The sequence below is a fragment of the Vigna unguiculata genome, chromosome 10 (assembly GCF_037176805.1).
Source record: "Vigna unguiculata cultivar grain cowpea cultivar isolate G323 ecotype 2 chromosome 10, ASM3717680v1, whole genome shotgun sequence".
NCBI lineage: Eukaryota > Viridiplantae > Streptophyta > Magnoliopsida > Fabales > Fabaceae > Vigna > Vigna unguiculata.
In genome coordinates this window covers 36,230,838-36,252,832 of record NC_140801.1, presented here as the reverse complement: position 1 = coordinate 36,252,832, position 21,995 = coordinate 36,230,838, and the positions used below count along the sequence as shown (strand labels likewise).

At 34.0% G+C, this 21,995-nt stretch overlaps 1 protein-coding gene and 1 pseudogene across 1 annotated transcript; one reads left to right on the top strand and one right to left on the bottom strand.

The window, feature by feature from the left end:
- Positions 1-5,742: 5,742 nt before the first annotated feature.
- LOC114167176 (BAG family molecular chaperone regulator 4-like) lies at positions 5,743-13,057 on the bottom strand. Its single transcript, XM_028052169.2, has 4 exons — positions 12,781-13,057; positions 10,866-11,122; positions 10,632-10,778; positions 5,743-6,214 (listed from the first exon to the last, which is right to left on the bottom strand). Exons 1-4 carry the CDS (start codon positions 12,929-12,931, stop codon positions 6,017-6,019), a joined length of 753 nt encoding a protein of 250 aa, XP_027907970.2. The 5' UTR covers positions 12,932-13,057; the 3' UTR covers positions 5,743-6,016.
- An 820-nt stretch (positions 13,058-13,877) lies between these two features.
- LOC146882470 (uncharacterized) lies at positions 13,878-17,490 on the top strand (annotated as a pseudogene).
- Positions 17,491-21,995: the final 4,505 nt, after the last annotated feature.

Sequence of the window (21,995 nt, the reverse complement as noted above, 5' to 3'; positions counted from 1 at the left end):
CATACCGGCAACACTCGCCAACCTGAGCAACAATTCAAGAGTTCCTCGTATTTATCGGCATCCTGAGCCACAACGCAAGGGATAGCATTCTGAGCCACAACTCAAGGAATGCTGAGTGCTTAACCCCTATCCCGAGCCACAACTCAAGGGATACGTTTCGAGTCACAACTCAAGGAACACCACCAAGCCGACCTTCGAGATATCACCAAAGCCTGGTAGAACACGCACATTGAAAACAAGCAACACAATTTCTGCTATAGCACTATCGCCTGGTGCTGCTCACGAGTCGTCAGGCACTAAACGATTCCAGATCGCCTGGCAGGGGACACGTGCCGCCAAGTGCTAAGCGTTTCAGTGTCCACTGATCTGCAGTGAGGGAGGTCCCGCCAGGTGCCACATTAGTATGTGCGCAATGCTGGTTTTTTAACTGGTCCAGTCATGGTTGTTCCTATACCAAGCACCCTTAACCCTAATCCAAAGCACCGTAACATGTTGAAATCATGTGCAGAATTGAGGTCATTCCACAGATACTTATCACTAGATTTGCACCCGATCAAACCTTGTCAATGCCAAACATCTGATTTTTATACAACCTACATACAATACTTATGCGATCACCCTTAATTATTTTCTGTCCTGGTCTTTTATATACTTCCTGTTCCCAATCCATGTGCCATCCCAATGTAATATCCCTTAGTATGTCAGTACTCGTTCATGCATAGATACAAATCCACTCACTTACGAATTCATACTAGAAATGACCATACACTATCACAATGAACCTAGACTCTCACTACATCATTTTTATGCCTCCAATTACTACAACAATCAGTGCAGTTGCTTACGCTTAATTTCTTCATCCCACAACTCACAATTTACACCTAATTAAATCATACTACTAACTCCCTATTACCATTCTACACCTCGGTCCAATGACCATAATTGGTTTCTTAACTAATTCAACTCCCAACCGAGATTTAGACTCAGAATTATATCCATGAGCCACGCAAAACCACTTGCTCTGCACTGGCGCCTGCGGCACCTAGCCTGCCGCTAGGCGATGCATCAGTTTTGGAAATCCACAGTCCTGTCATCCACCTGCAAGAACTCCAACTTCTCCCTTTCATGCCAGTCACTCGAATTATCCATCCAATACACTTTTGTCTTAAGCTGAAGAGTGTTATTATTACCTCATACTTTCAATAAGCTAATTATGTCAAATTTGTTCAGGTAATTTCCTCAAAACCTAAAATCCCGAAATGGTTAACCCTAGAACGAGATTATGCAACTATCATCCAATTTCCTCGTATCACCTCATAATTTCATAATGATTCACGTCCATTTAGTAATTTGGTGATCTAAACACCCTTTCCACCGATTAAAAACCACCTAGCATACAGAAAACCAAGGAATCGAGCCAAAACAGCTCACATCGTCTGGCGGGTGTTCATCATCCGCCAGGCGGTTTCTGGAAAAATTCCAGAAACTCACGAAATCCAAGGGAAAATAGAGGCACAATATCAATATAGATGAATTACCATAAGTCATGTAATAATTTAGCATAATTTAATGCAATGATAGCACCTCTAACCTGGATTCCTTGCGTAAAATTGATAATCTAGAGCTTCCCTTTTTTACCAGCAACGGTCTCCCTAGTGTCACTTCAATTCAGCTCTTCTTTTCATCCAAGAACCACAATTTCTCTCTGAAATTTCACTCTTCACAATGCTCTCCAATGGCAAGCACCAAAACTCTTTCTCTCGCCCTTAATTTCCACTAAAAATTGCCTTAATTAGCATTGATGAAGAGAAAAACGAGAATTGGCATTAAGCTGACTTAATTTCCATTCAAAGTCCATTAGTGACTGTTTTTCTAGCCTCCCTTGACTGCCCATTGTCAGCTAGGGTTTCTCTGCCCTTTCACATTCATGCCAAAACTAAGTTTAGCAAAAAAAAAAAAGCTTAATTTGAGTCTATCAAGATTCAAACCCATAACCATGCCAATGTCAAATGAATACACAACCAATTCATGTTTCATGATAATTCTTATAAATATAGGATTAAACTATCACTCATCATAATCAAACATATTATTAAAATAATAATCAATTAATTAACACATAAATGACATACATAAGACTTGAACTCAAGTCCTCTCACACAATTAAGTACTCTCAAACATTTGAGATAGTACTTTTCCATGTCATATCAATAAATATTTAATGTCATAAAGGCTTCCACTACCTACATTTATTAATTATTTATTTATTTAATTAAATTTTACGAGTCTTAGAACAATTGGGAATCTGATACCGCCATCCAATAGGAGTTTCCAGACTTTCACCTTGAGAACAAGTTGAATCTTTAGCGGCGAAGTAATGATAGATTTGGAATAGTTTATAAAAGGAGAGAAAGGAGGAATAACTGAAATAATAGTTATAGCATTTGCATCTGTATTCTTTTCTTTTATAACTATCATGTAACTGACTATTTTAAATATAGTCAAGGGTTATGAGGAATAAGGGGTTGTTGGTATTCTAGGATCAAAATGGTTGTGAGAGAGTGAGAATCTCTCGAAGTCCCTCAATTGTATTTTGGAATACTGTCTTCTACCTCTTTAGTAGAAACAATGTTGTTTGAATATTATCAGGCATATTCAGTTCTTATTTGTTTGAAATTACTAGTTGAACTTATCAATTGGTATTCAAAGCCAAGCTAAGCCTTTTTTATGTAACTTATTTACTTCGTTCTAATTTAGCTTTTATTTTTCATATAAAATAAACTTTTTTTGGTTTTTCATATTAGGATGAGTGATCTTGATATAGAATATATGGACGCTCTTCAATGGTGGATGAATAATAGTGAACATTATTCAAATCTGACATTCATGGTTAGGGTCTTGTTAAGTATTTCAATTACTAAAGTTGTATCTAAATCTGCATTTAGCATTGGTTCGTGGAAGCAATTATTTATACTTCTGATTTGAAGCATGATTTTTGTTATGGTAATTTGTCTAATTTAAATCCCATTAACTTTTCTATTTTCATAAACAATTTTTGTATTATAAATTTTTCTTTCAATTTCATGTCATATTATAGAAGATGATGAAGTAGTTGACAAAGTGGAACATTGGAAACATATATTATGTGAGGAGTGAATATAAAGTTTACTCACATTTGGCATATTGCTTTTTATTTGTCTAAATTGGTGTGTTTGTTGAAACATTTATTCTATTATGCTTTGGTGCTTATTTAATTTAGAATATGAACAGATACAACTTTGAACACTACAATAGTAATGTGTGAAATGAACCTTTTGATTCTTTTGGACAATCAAATTTATTTTGATTTTGGACATGCCCTTCTTTATTCTGATTTTCTAATCTATTATGGTCAAGGCCAGATGGTGGGACTAGCTCATTTCTATAGAAACAACCACTTATAAAGCTACAGGAAAAAATATTCAAAAGTTGGTCCATTTATATAAAACCACAAAAAATATTCAAAATTGATAGGCCAACTCACACAATGGCAAGAGAGGTTGGCTCGACTTAACCCATTTTTAGTGGCCAACAACAAGTAATGTTAAAATGAGTCAGACTGACTCGTTTTGCTACCTTATACATGATGCATGTTTTTTATTGCGTAGCTTAAATTTAATTATTCTGCTCTTATATCCCTTGACATTTTTTGTTGTCTCTAATTGTGTCTACAACATTACCAAGTACCTTTAATCCTTCTTGCACAATCAAATTTAATATGTATGCTAGATAACGACCACAAAAGAACTCACCATCACTACGTAAGGAATTTTGCAAAACAAGTTATCTTTTTAAAGTTCTTAACAAAACATCATTACTAGAAGCATTATCCAAAGTGATAGAAAATATTTTTTCAATTTCCAAGTCATGCACAAATTCATTTATCTTCTTAGACAACTCAAATACATTGAGGTGTGGAGGCCAATGGGAAAAGTTTATAATTTTGTTAATCAACTTCCAATTTGAATCAACATAATGCGTTGTCAAACTTATGTCCATAAATCAAAAGTTAAACAAATATCATTAGAAATGTTCTTCAACTCTTTCTTCAACCTGATTTTTTCTTTCATAAACATTCTCAATACATCACTCTTAATAGTATTTCTAGAAACTAGAGTTGCATCAGGACTCAAATAACTTATCCAAGTCTGAAATTCTTCATACTCAATAATTTCAAATTGTAAACCATGTCGGATAATTAAATTAGCACACAATTCATGTGACACCATTTGATATATTCTTTCAACTTTCCTTACATACTCTTAATAAGTTAACTCATCTCCAGATTTGATTTTACTACATTTTTCAACATGATGCATGTTACTTTAAATGGAAAATCCCATACTTTTCCGGTTACAGGTATTACACATTGCCCTCTCTTTTCCATCATCACAAAAATTTTTCCATCATCACAATTTCCAGTAATCAGAGGTTGTTAACTTAAACATTTTTCTTATTAACTTCAACACTTTTGTTGTCAAAAATATATTCAACCTCATTCTCGATTACATTATTGTCTCTGTGATAGACATGCTCACCAAGTTTACTAATTGACTCATTCATTATTTTTATAATGTTCAATCCTATTGTCTTTGTCATAGGCATGCTCACTAGGTTTACTAATTGAATAATACATTATTTTTATAATGATCAATTCCATTATAGAAAATGAAACAAGAAGTTAAAACTTGCATAAAGCAAGTTGTGTAAACTCTATATTATCTAATTCATAGACACCAAATTTTGATAAAATAATTAGGACAAAATTGAAACAATGTGGTGTAAGCAAATGAAAATCATCACAATCTTAGCAGAAATATGTGTATAACTAACCAAAAGTCTCAATCCTAGCAAAATGTCACAACTAGAAACGAACCATAAAATAATGGTGCGAACAAGAGAAACAAACTAGAGCAAAACCATAATTAGGGCAAATGAATTGAAGTGAAACAAACATGTGTTACTGTCGTGGAGACGAACCTATGTCGCCTCTGTGGGTGAGCTTCATCGTCGTGGGTGACCTTCATCGCTATGGAGTCTTGCAGTGGGAAGAAGAAAGTGTGTTGTTCAGTTCTGCACGATTTGTCTTTGGTGGGTGAAGGAAGGAAGGAAATAAAGTAACTAAAGTACATACGTTTAAGTGAAACAGGCTACAAATTGGCCTACCCCACCCCATATTGTGGTCCAACAAGTTGGCGGACCAAGTGAGTCAATCTTCTCTAGGCTGATACATTTTTCTATTAGGTTGGCGTGTACATCCGACCCACTTTGTCATCCCTATATGTCAAAAAAGGTGTAATATATGCTTCCAAAAATGGCAATCCATAATACTACTGATGAGTGTAGTCTATGAAGAGATTTCTGAACTTGGTCTAGTGTGTTTTGGAAAGCAAAATTAAAAAATTCACATATTTGATGGGGTGGAGGAAGAAACTCGATGGGATGTAGGAAGAAACTCGATGGGATGTAGGAAGAAACAGCCTTTATAAGATTGATTGAATTAAGATAAAGTCCAGATTCTAAACCCGTAGATCAAAGGACACTGACGTCGAACAAAGCTTATTAAATTGTTTAGTCCTGCAGATAATGAGCCAGCGCAGCTAATGCAGAAAACGAAATGCAGATTTGTTAAAAAATTGAAATGAATGCCTCCAATAACAACATAAACTATTAACAACTACACATACAAAAGACAAAAAAAACTTATCTAAGGATGCAATAATATTATTCAAGTATAAAGAATACAATTTCATATACATGTTTAGCCTAAAATCAAGTGCAAGAGATAGACTAAACACATGCCACTTTAGCTTTGAGAGAATCTTTCTGCTATTAAAACTTGCCTACCATATCAGAAGGCAACGATCTTGTCATTGCGCCAAGTGTTCAAGCACACATAAAAATTGAATCTGGAACAAGGGTGAAGGGCAGGTTATACAAGAGTTATAACTTCAATTTTCCAAAACAATTTCTGGGCCTACTCAAATCGCTCCCAATCTTGAGATATTTTTGTTGAAGGTGAGTTATCTGACGGGGCACCCGAGTTTTCCATTCCAGAGTCAAAGGTTTCCCATTGGGTTGTTACTTTGACAGCGTTGCTACTGTTGATAAAAGGATTGGAGTTTCTTGCCTTTAGAGAATCTAATTTATCCACCAAGGTCTGCACACGACGCACCTATTCAATGGTGGTAAACATGTGTTAGTCCATCAATGGTAATAAGTGCAATAGTGGTGCAAAATATAGGTCTCTAGATATTGCATCTCCACAATAAAAGTGCTTGTAATTTTAAGCAGTATATGAAGAAATGATGCAATTTACTACAAATGATTACCAAAACGGGAAGGGGAAAACTTACAACATTAAGCAAATGAGATAGTGGTTACAAAGTAGTTGATTAGCAATTTAACACACAAATAACATATTACCCAGTTCAATTTTCAAGGCCCAAATCATTTTGCTAAAATGTCGCTATTCATTCTCCAATGTTGGAACTAAGTCAGATCGAAGATAGGAAGACTAGTAGACTAGTGTGACATCAATAGGCAATTACAAACATCCACTTGAAATGGACAGAAAATAAATAAACTAAATTTCAAAATACAAAGGTGGGGTCTGTTAGATGGAGAAATCAATACCACAATATTCTACGGTGAATCATATTTGAAGATAATACATTGACATCCAAATCCTTCTTAATGGTTTTGCCAGTAGTTTCTCATAGTGTCTTACCTAAAGCAGTGAGGATACACCCATCTGATCTACTCTCCTTACCAAGACTGTCAGAATTTCTGTTTTTCTGCCTTTCTCATTGATCATCATACCATCTATAAGTATTACAAACATTTTTATTGCCTTCAATAGCAATAATAGCACAATTATTAGTTCCTACTATAATTAGGTAATCTAACAAATACACAGATTTCTAATTTAAAATAGGAAGATTATAACCAACATTCCATACGAAACATTAACCACATGATCCTGATCGACAAAGACTTCAGCTTTTCTCCTAAATCACCAAGGAAACCCCCACCTTTCTTTCTAAAGCATTCATTCCTAATCCTATCTTTTCTACTGTTGTCCATATATCCTTTGTAATATCCCATTTCGATTACACTGAAGTAATTTCCATGTTAACATGTTACTGCTCATCACTTAGTTCCACACAACTTTACAAAGTAATATAGTTGTGAAAACCTTTTGCCAAACAAAACTGAGATACTCCACCATTTTACATAAATGGGATTTTGTAGAGAACTCAAATTTCCACGTAGTAATAAGTAGTTAGACACTAGTAGTAATAGCTAGTTAGGAGTGATTTCAATTAAGATCAAACTAATCCGAACCATAATAAAGGTTAAATTGAATGGTTTCAATGGGTGTAGTTGTATCGAGTAGAGTATTACCCAATCTGACTAGGCTATGGTCTTGATTTGAATATTTGGAAACCAATTGAGCTCAGCTCAACCCAATCTCATTACTTTTTATATTCATATTCCATAAATTTTATTCTTATTTTTAAGATGATATTTTCTTAAAGATAAATAATAAATATTATAAATTTACACTTTTAAAAAATTAATTTTATTTCTATAAAAATTATTTTAAAAAGTAAATACATGAAACCAAATCCTAGCTAACTAGAGTGACCCACGCTGTGGGACCAAGTCAGGTTAGTTGAAGAAACTCCTAAAATCCATCTCATGTTCTGGTCTCAATTAATTCGATCAGACAGCCATTCCCACTGAAGGTGTCCCAACTTGACCATAGCCCTAACTCTAGTAATATGTTTGAAGGTTAAGTAGGTGGGGATTGAAACAATAATATATTTCTACCACTTATTGAACTTCTGGTCAGGATAAAGAAATATGACCAGAATAAAAAAAGAAACTGCTACCAAGGTAAATGTATAGTGTATCAGAACGGTGAAGAAACATCTAAAACGCAAATGATGAGAAACCAGTAGTGTTTCACATAAAACGAAACACTGTAAAACACAAATGAATACAAAATGCTTGCCCTACAATGGTCATCATAAAGATATTCGTTTGTTTTTCCTAAGCCTGCATATTTAGAGAAAGAAATCTAAACATGCATAGGAGATAAGAAATCACGTGAAATAAAGAAAAGAATTTCAAACTCAAGAAACATTGAGCCATTTTGTTGGACCAAAGGTTTCAAATTTGGTCAATGCTTTGTAATAATAGCATATTGTCCTTAAGGACTACGATGTCTATTCTTGATTCATAACAAAATCTTAATACGGAATTGTTGATGAATTCTGAATATATGATTTTCATTGTTAAAGTCAACATAATAAAAAAATGCATAATGGAGTTACAGAGTGGTTTGAAGATTCCTAAAGAAGTTAAATCAATGAAGACTGTGTAAATCAAATGATGCAGAAAAAAATCAATAGATGAGCTGTTGTGGAACCAAAACTAGGGATGTAAGAACTACTTTCTTGATGACAGAACACCTCTTTAAAAAACATTCTTTCCATCTACACCAGCTCTAATGTCACTTTGCCAAAAATTTCTTGAAATGTCCAACATTCTAGAAGAAGAAAAAGGGGAATGAACAAGAATTGGAATAAATGAAGAGTTCTTTGGGCTTTTTGTGTAGAGTATTCTACTGTACTTGAGTCATGGTTACACTTGCTTATGCACTGTATGGAAATAGTTTTGTGAGTACATGTTCCGTTCTAAAGGTAAAACTGCTATCTGGATGTTGTTCCAACTTGAGCCAAGTGTTGAAGAAAAATATTTTATGCTATCTTGGAAATGAAATAACAGGTTAGTTCTAGAATGAGAAGTTCAAAAGAGCACTTAAAACCATTTTACAACTCTTTTCAAAAGACAAAAGTGGGTAGACAGTTTGATGCTAGTGTCTACTGGTTAGAAAAGCTTTTAGAAATGATTTTGAAAAACTTGTGTAAAGATGAGAAGTTCAGTATAAATGTGTAATAGAAGTAGCAATGAAGACTTAATTTCTAAACTGGTCCACTCAATTTAAGTTATGTCTAGTTTTCCTTTAAAATGCTTTTAAGGGGTTCCACTATAATCTAACTGATTACACAAGTGTTCTCACAATCACTTCTGGTTTACAAGTGTACACAAAGTCACTTTTGACTACTCCCTCTATCTCCTCCTATGATAACGAACACAGGTATAATTAATTTGTCACTAAGTAACTCCTAGCTTTTATGAGTATTTATAGTTGCTACTCCCTGCTACAAGAAATTAAAATCCTAATTGATTACAAGGAATCTGTAAGAGGATACGAAAACTAGGCTCTCCTTAAGGTGAGATAACTTCACAATAGTATAAGATTTGCAAAGAAAATTCACCAATTTAACACTCAGATTTTATAGCACTTGAGGTTTACACAACAACACTACATGCAAAGATTACGAGGTGCATACTTTTGTTCAGTTGTTAGTTGTTCTACAAGAGAAGACACTTCTATTTATAGATCTTGGGAAAACACTAATGCTAGTTGGCATACTGATCTTCTGTTTTAATGTGTCAAGCTTTATTAGAAGTTGGTAGCCTTTTAGCTAGCACCTTTTTCTGTTGCAATCAACTTGTGCTTAAAGCCTTTTTCGCTCTGATTATCCTTTTCTTGCACATACAGCACCATATCTAGCAAACTCTCCCATAAAACTTTGTTTGTTGTGTCAGGATCATCACGAAAAAGTGAGTCAACTTCAGGAGGTTGTAGATGGGCTGATGAATGTAAGGTTATTTGTTTGTTTGGTGTAGAGCTTCTTTGACTGTTGCAGTTCTTTTGGTTGAGTCTCCAGTTGTTTACACTTGTTTCATAAGTTCTAAAGCTCTTACTGTGTCGACTGAACATTCTAATGCTTGATAGTCTGATGGGTAGAGGGTAGATCGTCTTGTGTTCTATTAAGACACTTGGATGAAATCATCATTTCATCAAAATTGAACATTATTTGTTATGATCAAACATTTTGAAATGAACATGCTAGACGGCTAGGAGTAAACTAACGCGGATAGACTGCTTAAAGTAGAATGTCCAAGTCTATTGCACTGTCCAGGTTTAATGAGACAAAGATTGAAGAAAAGCACCAGTAAGTAGCATAGAGAGGCTAGATGAATCAAAGATTATTTAGGATTGATATGGCAAAATCCCACATAGGATGGTAAGTAGAAAAACCTTGAATTATAACCAACCCTCACCTTTGAATTTCCATTTCTATGTACTGTATGTGACACCCGTCTGTATGTGTTAAGAACAAATCTGTCTCTTGCTTTCACCATCGCAAGAAGGATTATTCCATGTCTAGGCCAGTCACATGACCCAGCTGACAAAGACAGTCACATTTTCAAGACTTCTTTCATTAAAAAGATTTTTTCACAAGGGATACATTGAAATGCAATGCATCTTGGTGAAAAAACACTTACCATAATTTCATGCACTTCTTTATAATTTTTATACAGTAAAAATTGAGGGGTATTGTCAGGCATGAGTGACCAATATGTGAGATTGCATGGAATAGAGGGAAAAAGGAAAATAAGAAACAAAAAATTAATATTTCAGCTTTGCAACCTAATATCATTAATACTACCTCAGCTTTTCTCTGCAACTTCGCTTCACCTTCAGCAGCAATACTGTCCAGTTTTAGCAATTGACTCATAAGCAACTCTGTCAACACAAGAAACTCTTTCTCAGCAGCTTTATTCCCACCATTTATAGCTACTTCTATGGCAGTCACCTGAAAAGTTAAAATAATTCAACAATTCACTCTCCAATTCACATGTTTCTATAATAAGTAGTATTTATACTTCAAACATATGCTCACCCTATTTGAGAGCTTGTCCACCTCAGCTCTAACACCAGCAATAGCCTCAAAAGCTTTAGACATCTCATTTTGTTTTCTGGTTTCCTCAAGTTTCCTCTCTTTGCTAGCATTTCCCTCCAAAAGTAAAATCTTTGACTTGTCCTTTACACCTTCGAGGTGCAAATGCTGATTATCACCTTTTTCTATCCCTCTGAAGAAAAGTCGTTGCTCTTCAGGCTCTAAACCAGTTTTATTGACAAGTAGTTTCTTAACATCCCCTGTTATTAAAAACCCAAAATAAGAGAAATACATATATCAATGGAAACAAAATACAATTTATTCCGACAGTACTCACTATAGCAGACTATAAAGACAGGCAGCCATTTCCTCAAGCCTTTTCCAGAAAAGAAATGATTGACATCATAATGTTGGACAGTACTGATTTGATATTAAGTTAACAGTAGGAACTCCCCCATTAACAACCACATATTACCATTGATAGAATATGTTTCATCATAGGGTAAAGGATTGTGATAAGAATGATGCGGGTCCACACTGCCTACAAGGCAGGAGGAACAGGGGAGCAAACTCAATTACTTTGGAGTGCAACAAAGGAAATGGTGGATTAAGAGAGAAACATGCAAGAACTGGACATGGTATCGGATTAGGTCTCTTGAATGATATGAGCTATCTTTTGCCGTTGTCATTTTTCCTCTAATTCGACAAGGATTCTCTAAAGTGAGTTTCTCTAAAATATACTGGGTGTGTCCATCCTTGACTTAATATGAAGCAACCTGCAATAATAACCCACTAGAACTGAAGGATGAATACATCCTGATTTGCTCACTTTCGAGAAAGGTTTACTTTAGAGTAGTTATTCAATTGGAAATTATTCACCTTTCTGCATTAAAACTAAAATTACCTAAGTCGACCACCAACATCCTGTAACATATATTAAACAAGAAGAAACAAAAATTATAATAATGAAGGATAAAGCTCTAAACAGAATGAACAACGTGCAGAAGGAAGTCAGACTAGACTACTAATTCAATCAAAGTAGTGACTTTCAGTCAATAAATCCACTCCCCAAGAACTAACAAGTACAATCAGCAAATTTGCTAGGAATTCTTGTTTTCCTCCGAATATAAACAAAAGTCTTATCCTACTAGATAATGCCAACTACATTGATCCAACAATTCCATTGGGCCTAATGAAAGACCAAATTATAAAGTGACCATAGACACAGATACGTTTAGTTAATTTTGGGCAGGTGTCAATTTGCAGTCAATAAGTAAGTTACTTAGCAGCAAGTTCATGGAAGAAAAATAACGAAAAATGTTAATGATAAAAGTGTTTGGAGATGAACTTGAAACCAACAAAAAACTATAAAATTTTAAAATATTTTATCCATAATTAAATCTTTTAATAGGCTAATAAACTTTCCCAATATTTATGTTTTTTAATTTTAATTTTAACGTCAAAATCAGAGCACTAAATCAATGGAAGCAAATAATTTCTCTATAGTCAATTTTCAATCCCTTTTAAGAAGCTATTACAATGCTGCAGTATTCCTTGGTTCCAGTATTCATTTCAGTATCATAATGTCACCAGTTACTCACTTTGTAGTAACAAAGTTCAATCATTTCCGTACAAAACATAATAGTTTATTAAGTAAGATATTGAACAAATATCCCTCATTTTAAATTTCCCCAGACAGCGCAACATCTCTTCAACACGTGTCATTCGAAGATCAAACCTTATTTAACTAATTTCCATTTTTCCTTTCACTAACAATTCCTTTCACCGAACCCAAATATCCCCGGAACACCGAACTCAACAGATTCAAGTCCAATAAAGCCAAGTCTATAAATTATTAAATTTGAGATTAAATAATAATATGAATGGGATACCATTGATTAAAAAAGAGAAACCTAACCGAAAGTTGATTGGGCCGGGAGGTGAACTTCGTGGTGGGAGGTACCGTACGAAACGTTAAGCTTGATCGTCGGCCTAGGCCCACCACCGTCGCTCTCGGCGGCCCTCATCTCCGGTGAGATCTCGCTGGCGGAGTCTGCGGCGTTATTCATCGAACGGGAGCAAAGAAATTTGCGTTGCAGTGTGGACTGAACTTGACCCTAGGCGCAGTTGTTGATTGAGGTAGTTGAGAAGACACGATGTCTTTCTAAGCTTCTACGTAGAATGTATATATCTATCTACGGTCAAACATACATTTGTTTTGGTTAAATTATTCATTTATTTTTTTGGTTATTTTTATTTTTAATTATTTATTAAATTTTATATGTATAACATATATTTATATTTATTCCTTATAAATATCATGGTTTATGCTCATGCAATTTTGTTGATTGATGGTTGAATTTATGTATATCTTGTATTATACTACTTATGTTATGTGTTTTTCGAAAATATTAGATTAAATATGTATTTAATTTTTGAACTCCGAATGAGAAAGTGAAGTTTATGGTGTTTTGAATCAAACTTAAAAATTAATAAATATATTTATTTTAATTTAGTAATATTAATTTTTTTCTATTAAATGATATAAATAATTCAAACATCAATTTAAAATGTCATTAAATATGTGTCAAAAAAATTTAATATAATTAAGTCATAAAGATTATATTTATTCATTTTTTACAATTTAAAGACCAAACTTTATCAAAAATTTGGGACAAAATATTTGAGTTTTGCATCAAAATTTTGAGAACTAAAAACATCTCTAAAAAATATTATTTATAATGATCTTATAAAAGTATTCATGTCTGAATATCGATGGAATCCACTTGGAACGTATATTTATAACTCAAGATGGAGATTGGTCCAAATCATTAATTATTGGATTAAATGCGTTTTTACTTTCTCACTTGAAATTGAAATGTGTCCATGTCTTAATTAGTAATATAATTAGATAGTCAGCACACTCAAAATTTCTATCTCTCTCTCTCTCTTATTGGCCTTCAATCAGTATTTGTTATATAATTAAATTTTGTTTTTGTATTTTTTTGTGTAGTCATGCCAATAGATAAATCATGGATTTCTAAACCACGAAACACCATTGAATATGCAAAAGGATTGAACGTCTTTTTGGATTTTGCTTTTGAACATGGTAATGGTCTTGTCATCAAGTGTCCATGTTCAAAGTGTGGTTTTAAAAAATGGCAAACTAGGGATGTTGTTGAAGAACACTTAACATGTAGAGCTTTTCCTGAAAACTACAAAAAATGGTATTTTCATGGTGAAGGATCAAGTGTAAGCGAACCTTTGGCTGCTACAAGTGCAAATGTGGTTGAAGATATTTTAGAATCTCGAAATCCAATGGAAGATATGTTGAATGATGCCTTTAGGTTTGTGGGGCATGATGTTAATGATTTTGACGAGGCTATTGAAGATGATGATGTGCAAAATAATATGGTGCGTGATGAAGGAAATACAAACTTTGATGCTCTTTTGAAGGACAATAACCAACCATTATATGAAAGTTGTACAAAGTATTCGAAACTATCATTCATGCTAAAGTTGTATTATATTAAGTGCATGTGTAGAATGAGTGACAAGGCAATGACAATGATTCTAGACTTGCTAAAGGATGCATTTGAACATGCTAAGTTTCCTAACTCCTTGTATGAGGCTAAGAATGTTATTACCAAACTTGGTCTTAATTATGTCAAAATACCAGCTTGCCCAAAAGATTGCATGCTATATTGGGGTGAAGAGAATGAAGGCTTAGAAGAATGTAAAAGGTGCAAGACGTCTAAATGGAAAGATAAAAATAAGAAGCAATATGCAAAGATCTTGCGTTACTTTCCATTAAAGTCGAGATTGCAAAGATTGTTTATGTGTTATAAGACAGCTGATTCAATGACATGGCATGCATCCGGAAATAACCAAGACGGATTAATGAGGCATCCTAGAGATTCTGAGGCTTGGAAAACATTTGATCTATTGCATCCAGAATTTGTAAATGATCCTCGGAATGTACGATTAGGATTAGCTACTGATGGTTTCAATCCTTTTGGGAACATGAGTACAAGTCACAGTATATGGCCAATGGTCCTCATACCATACAATCGCCCTCCTTGGGAGTGTATGAAGCAAACCTCCTTTATCCTCTCTATGATAATTCCTGGTAAACAAATGGCAGGGAATGACATTGATGTCTACTTAGAACCATTAATCAAAGAATTGAAGGAGTTATGGTATGATGGAGTGCAAACATTTGACTATTCGAAAAAAGAAATGTTTACACTACGAGCGGCTTTGATGTGGACAATTAGTGACTTCCCTGGACTAGGAAATTTATCTGGATGGAACACACACACTAGTCTTGCTTGCCCTACTTGTAACTTTGATACAGACTCATGTTGGTTGTACAGAGGCAAATTCAGTTTTATGGGGCACCGTCGATTTTTACCAAAAGACCATAGATTTAGGTTGAGTCAAACTCTTTTCAATGGAAGTACTGAATTAAGGGATGCACCAAGTTCTTTGTCAGGGTCAGACATATTTAAACAAGTTGAGGGTGTGAATGTTACATTTGGGAAACCATTAGAAACTACAAATGCAAGTAAGAGGGCTCGAGGAAACAATGTTGATGCTGTTGGACCAGATCAATGGAGAAAGAGAAGTATATTTTTTGACCTTCCTTATTGGGAGACCAATTTGTTACGCCATTGTCTAGATGTCATGCATATTGAGAAGAATGTATGTGACAATGTTTTGTACACTTTACTTAATGATCCTAAGAAATCAAAAGATAATATTAAAGCTCGAAAGGTTCTTAAAGAAATGGGTATAAGGAAAGAACTTTGGGCAGATGATAAAGGAAGATTTAGGCCAGCTTTGTTTTCATTGTCAAAAGAAAAGAAAAAAACATTTTTGCAAACATTGAAAAATGTTAAAACGCCAAATGGATACTCAAGTAACATTTCAAGGTGTATTGACATGAAAAATGGAAAGATCTTTGGCCTAAAAAGTCATGATTGTCATATTCTTATGGAACAATTACTACCTATTACGATACGTAATGTTTTACCAAACAATGTGACTGCAGTGATAGTAGAGCTATGTTCCTTTTTTCGACAATTATGTGGTAAATCTTTAAGTCAATTAGATCTTGATAAGCTTGAGTCTCGCATGATTCAAACTCTTTGCCACTTGGAAATTTTATTCCCTCCTACTTTTTTTACAATCATGGTTCATTTAACTTGTCACCTAGCTGGTGAGGCAAAACTTGGAGGTCCGGTCCATTATCGTTGGATGTATCCCATTGAAAGGTAATTGTGGCTAGCACACCTTTCTATTTTTTTAAGTGTAAAGCTTGTTTATCCTAATTGTGATATCATTTTATAGGTATTTGGGACACTTAAAATCCTATGTTCGAAACAAGGCACAACCCGAAGGTTCTATTGCTGAAGGATATCTAGCTGAAGAGGTTTAACTTTTTGCTCTCACTATATGGAAGGGATGGAGACAAGAATTAATAGACCTTCACGTGTGGATGATTATTGTAATACAAATTTTCCTCAATTAAGTACCCTATTTCCACCAATTGGTCGAGTAGTAAGTGCCTTTTCAACTTTTGAGCTATCAACCATTGAAAAAACTCAGGCACATCGATATGTGTTATTTAATTGCCCTGAAGTTAAGCCTTATATTGAGTGAGTATTAACATAAACCATACCTCTAATTATTGGGACAATGTATTTTTTTATATGATATTATTATTAACATGTTGACATGCTATGTTAGGGAATTTAAAGATCATTTACGAAGGCGGTCTAGAGGGCGAAGAATTTCAAATACAGACTTAGAAAAGATTGTTAATAAGGATTTCATAAACTGGTTTCCTCAAAGGGTATGAAAAATATGATTTTGAAAATTTTAAATTAATGCTTTGAAAATATGTTGACATATTTGATAATTATTTTTTTAGATTCAAAACCCAGATATTTCAAGTTCAGTGTCAGATGATCTCAAATATCTAGCTCAAGGTCCAACACCACATGCTAGAAGATTTACTGCCTTCAATGTAAATGGATTCAAATTTAGAACTGAAAGCCGAGAAAAAGGAAAGAAAACCCAAAATAGTGGAGTTTTCTTAACTTCTTCGACATCATGTGTTGCAAGCAGTGCAGACGATAACATTAGGCAAGCGGATTTGGCCTATTATGGAAAATTAGAAGATATAATTGAGTTAAATTACTATGGTCATTTTAAAGTGACTTTATTCAAGTGCAAGTGGGCTGACACCACAAAAGATAGGGGGTTTAAAAAGGATCCATGGGGTTTCAATTGTATTAATTTTTCACGATTAATACACATTGGAGACCGTGAGGAGAATGATCCCTACATTGAAGCTTCACAAGCTGAAATGGTGTACTATGTCAACGATGAGGTGAATAAGGATTGGACAATTGTTGTCCATTTGAAACCAAGAGACGTTTATGATATGGGAGAAAGAGATATCGATGTGTGTGAAGTTGAAGCGTGTTCGCAACAAGACTTAAATAATTTTTTCACTGATTCTGAACAATTGGCACTATTTAGGGATGATGAAGATGATGAATTATTAAATGGGGACAACAATAATAATGAACTTGATGAAAATGATTCAATGTCAGAGTAATATATAATGGAAATAGTTTGAATACTTCAGCATCATTTTCGACTTGTCTCTACAAGGTAGAACAGTGAAATATAATTTCAAATGGCATTTGATCTCATATTTAACCATTTTTTCTAAAAGCATTTGTTTGATGTTTTACTTGGAGTTTTCATAACATGAAGCTTGTTTCATTTTTATTTGCAGATATGCCTAGACCAAAAAGGATTAAGAACTTGCTTAAGTCAGTTCTTGGAACCTCCAAAGATCAACATATTACATCTAGTTCACAACATTCTGTGTTACAAGCTACCCATGAGCAGCCAAGACAACAACCTGCACAGCCAAGACAACAACTTGCACAGTCAAGACAACAACCTGCACAACCAAGACAACAACCTGCACAAGTAACTTCTCAACCTACGCAGCCAAATTCTGAAACTGTAGAACCAAGAAAGCAACATGCACAACCAACTTCTCAAGCTTCACTGCCACTAACTCAATTTGGACAGCCAAGAAAGCAACCTAGACAACCAAGACAGCAACCTGGACAACCAAGAAAGCTACCTACACAACTAAGAACTCAATATACTCAACCAACTGAACCTACACATCCAACTTCTGAACCAATACAACAAACTTCAGAATTTGCACATGCAACTTCAAAATCTACACAACCAACATCTGAATCTGCACAATCAACATCTCAACATGTAGAACCAAATTCTCAATCTGTTCAACCCACTAATGAATCTGAAGAGGAAAGAATGGGACCAAAACGAGGAAGACAGTCAAACCACTATTGGGTTGTTGATGCTATAGGTAAAGAATATGTAATTTTAATATTGTAGTTTCCTTTTCATTTCTAATTCATGGATTTAATTTTTTTTAGATGAGGATGGAGGTACACAAAAGCTCAAGCTCAAGGTTAAAGATATTCATAACTTGCCTAATTTTTTTTAGACGAGGATGGAGGTACACAAAAGCTCAAGCTCAAGGTTAAAGTACTTTTCAAAATTTTAAGATAAAGATAAAATTATGACGGTTAAAACATAATAGTTATAAAAGTGTTGATTTTTAAACTTGTTGGAATTGAACATGTTGAACATGTTGGAAATATTTTAATATAATTTAAAAAATAAATAATTAAAATAAAAAAAACTTACTGTTACTCATGTATTTATAGATCTTTAATTTATGGGTTAATGTTTTTAATGACTAACGACTATATTCTTATTACTATTTACTTCTTTGTCTCCCTTTTCTACCTATAAATAACACATAGGTGCATGGGGAAAGAGACAACAATAACAACAGAAACAATAAACACTAGAGTTCTCTAAAAAGTGTTCTTCTTTTCTATATTATCTTTAAGATAGTGGTGTTCATAAGGTTCGGAGATCCTTCGCTGCACTCGATCGATCTGACGTATTGTATTATCTTGGGAGAGAAACGCATATGATAAGAAACACATATGATTGTGTATTGATATATTTGTTTAACCCTGTGCAGTAGGGGCGTTTTCTCTCTAAGGATAGCGCCCTCAACCCAATATATTTATACTCCTTACCTTTTATCTTTTATTTATTATTGTTATTATAATTGTTGATCTCTGATTAATATTCATTATTTTATATATTGTCTTAGTATTATTATTGATTTAATAACTATTATTATATCATTTTATATTTTTATTATAATTAGTATTATTTGAGTAATCATTTTCTAACATTCTTAGAGAGAAAAAATCTTGTTATTTCTAATTTTGATTACTTATTTGTATTTATTTCTAAACTAAAAAACAATATAGTTGAGACAACTAATGTTGGATTATGTTATCCCAATGAATCTAACATTGTTCTTAGTGGTTTTTTAGATTCTGACTATGTAGGGTGCAAATTGGATAGGAAAAGCACAAGTGGCAAATGCCATCTACTTGGATCAAGCCTAATCTCATGGAATAGCAAGAAGCAAGCATGTGTACCACTATCTATAGCTGAGGTTGAGTACATATGGTTGAAGCATCAATATATGGATTATGGGGTAAAGCTAGAGAAGGTACCTCTTTATTTTGATAATACAAGCACAATCAACCTAACTAAGAATCCAATTCAACATTCTAAAACTAAACACATTGAAATCATATTCAAAAAGGTGATATTGAAATCAAGTTTGTTAAAACTAAAAACCAATTAGCGGATTTATTAACTAAACCACTTGCACATGATAGATCCAATAAGCTTAGAACTGAATTAGGTGTTCTTGACATGAAGAATGTATGTTGATATCTATTTGGCTTGTTAATTTTATTAGATCATGTGCCTACTGCATTTAAAGTGGTAAATTCTGCATAATTTGTGAACTTCCAGGATTTTAGTCAACTAAATTTGCAAATTCAACACAAATTTTATTTAAACTGTCAAAATCTACATAATTTGTCTTCTGGAACTATTTCAATATGTTAATTCTCATAAAATAACACATATATTTCATTTAAATTGGTCTGGTGTGAATTTTGTGTGATCTGAAATTCTTAGTCAGCTAAAATTGAAAAACCAACACATACATTTCACTTAAAACTGCCATTGCACAAAAAATCAGTGGTCTGGTATAGTTTTAGTCGACTAACTTTGTATTTTTATGTGTTGATTTCACTTATGTTGATGTGGATTTTCTTGAATTGATTTTAATTGATTGACCCAGCCAAACTACTCATCACATGACTATTTTTGGACTGTAGTAGCAGAATATAACAACTATTACATCATCTAAAATCAACTTCTCAGATTGCATTGACCATAAAGTGCTTTAATTACATGATTTCCTATGTGCATGCATTAGATGTGAATTGTTTGTGAGTGGATTGTTCATAAAATGCATGGGAAACACATCATTAAACACTCTAATATAGATTCCTTCACATTTAATTGATTTTGATTTTCTGTATTGCATTGAAACTTGATGAAGGATTGACCCCAACCAAGGATGAAGGCACATGCTTAAGAAGACTAAGCATGTTTAGAAAGGAAGTTCACTAATCCTTCATCCCTTTCATTTGTGTTTGTTATTTTTGATTCCCTAAGTTGACTTAGTTGAATAAATTTTAGTTGACTTGTTGACCTTTGACTAGGTTTGACTTGTTGACTATAGTTGACTTGACTTAAGCCAACATACTAATCTATGTTTATTTGCTTTTTAGGTTAATTAGGAGTAAGAAAGCAATGCTAGGTGGCGCATGGTGATTGGGGAGCTTAAATGATGTGGATGAGAGAGTAAAGCAAAGGCATAAAGCATAAAGTAAAAGACATAAAACAAGTGTACCTATGTACCTTTGGTCTCCTTTATTTTTAGCACACTTTGGCCACTTTGGAGACATATGAGACACATTCTTTGTCTCCTTTTGTGCTAGAACGAAATTAGCCTTGCACACACCATAGTTGGCTCTTTTGTCTCTCATTTTTGTAACCTTATTTGACCTAGTTTCTAGAAGCTAGGGTTAGGTTTTTGTAGAAACATCCTTAGGTATCTTTTATTTGCTTAGAGGCCCCTAGACTCTTCTATATAAGGGGTGCTCCTAGACATGTAAAAGGGTTGAACATTTTGAAGTAAAAACACTCTTGTGTCTCAACCATTTGTGAGAGTTTCCTCCCTTGGGAGTGAATACTTTTAAGCCTTATCTTGCATAGCAAGTGGCGGCACACATCCACTCATCTTCAAGGTTGCCATGGCTTCTAGCCTAGCCTTGTAGTGGCGTGCTTCTCACATTTTTCCCATTTCTTTCTTATCCATTTTATGTTTTCGTCTTCCTTTAATTGTTCTTGGTTTTCTATGGTTTATGTGCTTTCCATTTCCTTTTTGTTTTGAATCAATCCATCATCTTCTTTTGAGCTTTGTGAAAGGAACCTTCACATCTAGATAGCTTGCTATCTTAATGTCCAGTGGGGATTTCACTTAGCTTTCTTAATCAACTCACACCATATTCAATAATCTTAAAAAGGAACAAGATAATCCTTCATCAAAACTAGAAAATTTGTACAAATTAATTGACTTATTTTTAAAATCAACATGTTGATTCTATAAATACATGCATAAGTATCACGCATTGGCATTCCTATACGGTAGCAAGAGCCAAACCTACAATTCACCATGCCTAGAAGATAGAGAACAACTCCTTTAGATGATGAAAACTCCACCCCACCTACTCCATCCTCTCCCAATGCCTTGAATCATGAAAGGTTTGAAGTTTGGTTCGAGGGGCATGACGATAGCTGATGTGACCCCAACAAGCCCAACATCAAGCCAAGGTACACCTTCAAGTCCAAGCCCATCAAGAGGCCTAATAACAAGCGGCATGCTCAAAAAGATCCAATTAGGCTTCATCCAACATGGCCCAAATCCACATGGACTTCTCACACTCTTCACATGAGCCAAAGAAGATGTGAAGATTTGAAGAGGTGTATCAAAGAGCAATAGAATAGCAATAAGATTGGTCCATTATTTAGGCCTTGTTTTCTAGAATAATAAGTCAA